The 4,141-nt window shown below is 54.6% G+C and overlaps 1 protein-coding gene across 3 annotated transcripts; it reads left to right on the top strand.

The window, feature by feature from the left end:
* Nucleotides 1-346: 346 nt before the first annotated feature.
* On the top strand, nt 347-3,518 carry LOC132495059 (histone lysine demethylase PHF8-like). Of its 3 annotated transcripts, none has more exons than XM_060106639.1 (2): nt 362-1,702; nt 1,988-3,518. In XM_060106639.1, exons 1-2 carry the CDS (start codon nt 362-364, stop codon nt 3,434-3,436), a joined length of 2,790 nt encoding a protein of 929 aa, XP_059962622.1. In that variant the 3' UTR covers nt 3,437-3,518. The 3 variants fall into 3 exon arrangements, with proteins under 3 accessions (XP_059962623.1, XP_059962622.1, XP_059962621.1); XM_060106638.1 differs by having other exon boundaries at nt 362-2,403; nt 2,458-3,518; XM_060106640.1 differs by having other exon boundaries at nt 347-3,518.
* The last annotated feature ends 623 nt before the right edge of the window (nt 3,519-4,141 follow it).

Genomic DNA, 4,141 nt, shown 5'->3' with positions numbered 1-4,141 from the left:
CGAGAACAAGGCGAGAAAGGTTCGCCGCGTTGCCATGACGATGCCAGAATTCGGTGCGCGTCGCCCAACCTTCGCTGAGCGAGGCGCTGAGCAGCTCCGGAGCGAGCCCGGCCGCCGGCGCTTTGGTGGGACTGAGCTCCGCGGGCGTGAGGAATCCCTGCGGCTTTGCGGATGAGGAGGTCCCTGTAGGGTTCCGGACCGAGTACGTTCTTGGCAGGTTTGGGGCGTGAGGAGGTTCCTGTCAGTTTGAGAGGCGTGAAGAGATTCTCCCTTCGTCCAGAGAGAGTGCGTGCTGCCGCCTCCCGCTCCCTTGGACGCTGAGAGCCTGGCCCACCGCAGGACGCTCCAAGGCCAGGCGAAGATGGCCTCGGGACCGGTGTATTGCCTCTGTCGGCTTCCTTACGATGTCACCCGCTTCATGATCCAGTGTGACACGTGCCAGGACTGGTTTCATGGCAGTTGTGTTGGTGTTGAAGAGGAGAAGGCTGATGACATTGACCTCTACCACTGCCCCAATTGTGAGGTCTTCCATGGGCCCTCCATCATGAAAAAACGCTGTGTATCTTCAAAAGGCCATGATACACACAAGGGGAAGCCAGTGAAGACGGGAAGCCCTACGTTCATTGGAGAGCTTCGGAGTAGGACCTTTGACAGCTCAGATGAAGTGATTCTGAAGCCCACTGGAAGTCAGCTGAGCATGGAATTCCTGGAAGAGAATAGCTTCAGTGTGCCCATCCTGGTCTTGAAGAAGGATGGATTGGGGATGACGCTGCCCTCACCATCATTCACCGTGCGGGATGTGGAACACTACGTTGGTTCTGACAGAGAGATTGATGTGATTGATGTGACCCGCCAGGCCGACTGCAAGATGAAGCTTGGTGATTTTGTGAAGTATTATTATAGCGGGAAGAGGGAGAAAGTCCTCAATGTCATTAGTTTGGAATTCTCTGATACCAGGCTTTCTAACCTTGTGGAGACACCCAAGATTGTTCGGAAGCTCTCATGGGTGGAGAACTTGTGGCCAGAGGAGTGTATCCTTGAGAGGCCCAATGTGCAGAAGTACTGCCTCATGAGCGTGCGGGATAGCTATACCGACTTTCACATTGACTTTGGTGGCAGCTCGGTCTGGTACCATGTGCTCAAGGGTGAGAAGATCTTCTACCTGATCCGCCCAACAAATGCCAACCTGACTCTCTTTGAGTGCTGGAGCAGCTCCTCTAACCAGAATGAGATGTTCTTTGGGGACCAGGTGGACAAGTGCTACAAGTGTTCTGTGAAGCAAGGACAGACACTTTTCATTCCTGCAGGATGGATCCATGCTGTGCTGACCCCCGTGGACTGCCTTGTCTTTGGAGGGAACTTCTTACACAGCCTTAACATTGAAATGCAGCTCAAAGTCTATGAGATTGAGAAGCGGTTGAGCACAGAAGACCTCTTCAAGTTCCCCAACTTTGAGACCATCTGTTGGTATGTGGGAAAGCATATCCTGGACGTCTTTCGAGGTTTGCGAGAAAACAGGAGACACCCTGCCTCCTACCTGGTCCATGGTGCTAAAGCCCTGAACTTGGCCTTTAGAGCCTGGACAAGGAAAGAAGCTCTGCCAGACCACGAGGATGAGATCCCAGAGACAGTGAGGACCGTACAGCTCATTAAAGATCTGGCTAGGGAGATTGGCCTGGTGGAAGATACCTTCCGACAGAACGTTGGGAAGACAAGCAATACCTTTGGGCTGCAGAGGATCTTCCCAGCCGGCTCCATTCCCTTAACCAGGCCAGCCCATTCCACTTCAGTATCCATGTCCAGGCTGTCACTGCCCTCCAAAAGTGGTTCAAAGAAGAAAGGCCTGGAGCCCAAGGAATTCTTCAAGAAGGCAGAGCGAAAGGGCAAGGAGAGCTCAGCCTTGGGGCCTGCTGGCCAATTGAGCTATAATCTCATGGACACATACAGTCATCAGGCACTGAAGACAGGCTGTTCCCAGAAAGCAAAGTTCAACATCACTGGCACCTGCTTGAATGACTCAGATGATGACTCGCCAGACTTGGACCTTGATGGGAATGAGGTCCGGCTGGCCCTGTTGACGTCTAATGGCAGTGCCAAGAGGGTAAAGAGCTTATCCAAGTCTCGGCGAGCCAAGATCGCAAAGAAGGTAGACAAGGCTAGGCTGGTGGCAGAACAGGTGATGGAGGATGAATTTGACTTGGATTCAGATGATGAACTGCAGATTGATGAGAGACTGGGAAAGGAGAAGGCGACTCTGATAATAAGACCAAAATTTCCCCGAAAGTTGCCCCGTGCGAAGCCTTGCTCTGACCCCAACCGAGTTCGTGAACCAGGAGAAGTTGAGTTTGACATTGAGGAGGACTATACAGCAGATGAGGACATGGTAGAAGGGGTCGAAGGCAAGCTTGGAAATGGGAGTGGAGCTGGTGGAACTCTTGATCTGCTCAAGGCCAGCAGGCAGGTGGGGGGACCTGACTATGCTGCCCTCACCGAGGCCCCTGCCTCTCCCAGCACTCAGGAGGCCATCCAGGGCATGCTGTGCATGGCCAACCCACAGTCCTCATCATCCTCGCCAGCTACCTCCAGCCTGCAGGCCTGTTGGCCCGGGGGGCAGGAGCGAAGCAGTGGGAGTTCCAGCAGTGGGCTGGGCACAGCGTCTAGCAGTCCTGCTTCCCAGCGCATCCCAGGGAAGTGGCCCATCAAGCGGCCATCATACTGGAGAACCGAGAGCGAGGAGGAGGAGGAGAACGCCAGTCTCGATGAACAGGACAGCTTGGGAGCATGCTTCAAGGATGCAGAGTATATTTACCCTTCCCTGGAGTCTGACGATGATGACCCTGCTTTGAAATCTCGACCCAAGAAAAAGAAGAATTCAGATGATGCTCCATGGAGTCCTAAAGCCCGTGTGACCCCAACTCTACCGAAGCAGGACTGTCCTGTGAGTGAGGGGACCCGGGTAGCTTCCATTGAGACAGGCTTGGCTGCAGCAGCTGCAAAGTTGGCCCCGCAGGAGCTACAGAAGGCCCCAAAGAAGAAATATATCAAGAAGAAGCCTTTGTTGAAGGAGGTAGAACAGCCTCGTCCTCAAGAGCCTAATCTCAGCGTGGCAGTACCAGCCCCACCTCTGGCCACTACACCCCAACTTCTCACCTCCTCCTCGCCCCTGCCTCCCCCTGAGCCTAAACAAGAGGCCCTCTCAGGAAGTCTTGCTGACCATGAGTGTACTGCTCGTCCCAATGCCTTTGGCATGGCCCAGGCAAACCGCAGCACCACACCCATGGCCCCTGGTGTCTTCTTGACCCAGCGGCGCCCTTCAGTTGGCTCCCAGAGCAATCAAGCAGGACCAGGAAAGCGTCCCAAAAAGGGCCTGGCTACGGCAAAGCAGAGACTCGGCCGTATCCTGAAAATCTACAGAAATGGCAAAGTGCTTCTGTGATCCCCTTTGTGTCCTGCCCCTCACCCCTTCACCCCCATTGCCTTCTCCGTTGTCAATTCTCAGGGCACTCCTGGATCCTACCTGCCCCGGACAAGGTGCTGAGGCGCATTGTCCTGCTTTCTTGGAACTGACCAAAGGCATCGACTCTCCCATGGGCCCCTTCACCTACTCCCTCAGCTCCCTCCCCTGCTTCCACTGGAGCATCCTGCCTTCCTTTTCCATATCTCTGAGTAGCCAGTAAATGGGAGAGGTTTCCAGCTGACTAGAGCCCTCTTTTCTGCTGCCCCAATCCATTTCCCTTTCACCAGCTTTGTCTGCCCTTTACTGTCATCCCCACTTAAAGCTGGAAAGCAGGATGAGGAGAGGCATGAGGAGAGCCTGGGCCCCTCGGTATTTCCCTGGTCATGAAGTGGGAGGCCCAGTGCTCAACACTTTCTGCGGCTCCAGCCCTGTCTCCAGAAGCCTGCCCACCTCTGCCCATTCTCCTGCCTCCTCTTAGCCCAATGGATGTGTCCCACTCAAGACTCGTTCCTGGGAGAAGCCTCTGGGCTCTGCCGCCTCTTGCCAAATGCTTCATGGAAATAAAGAGGAGGGCCCAGAGTCTTCGTACTGCCCCACCGTGGGCCATTTCCAGAGTGGCCTAGAAAGGCCATGGGCTGACTTCATTCATCCTTGGGAAGAAGAGAGATTCCTGTCACTTCTCAA

Source organism: Mesoplodon densirostris, chromosome 8 (genome assembly GCF_025265405.1).
Source record: "Mesoplodon densirostris isolate mMesDen1 chromosome 8, mMesDen1 primary haplotype, whole genome shotgun sequence".
NCBI classification, from domain to species: domain Eukaryota; kingdom Metazoa; phylum Chordata; class Mammalia; order Artiodactyla; family Ziphiidae; genus Mesoplodon; species Mesoplodon densirostris.
The sequence above is the reverse complement of the archived record's forward strand: the minus strand, read 5'-3'. Positions and strand labels throughout refer to the sequence as shown.

What these genes read in the sequence shown, in the direction of transcription:
- LOC132495059 (XM_060106640.1), top strand. Translation starts at nt 362, where the DNA reads ATGGCCTCGGGACCGGTGTATTGCCTCTGTCGGCTTCCTTACGATGTC.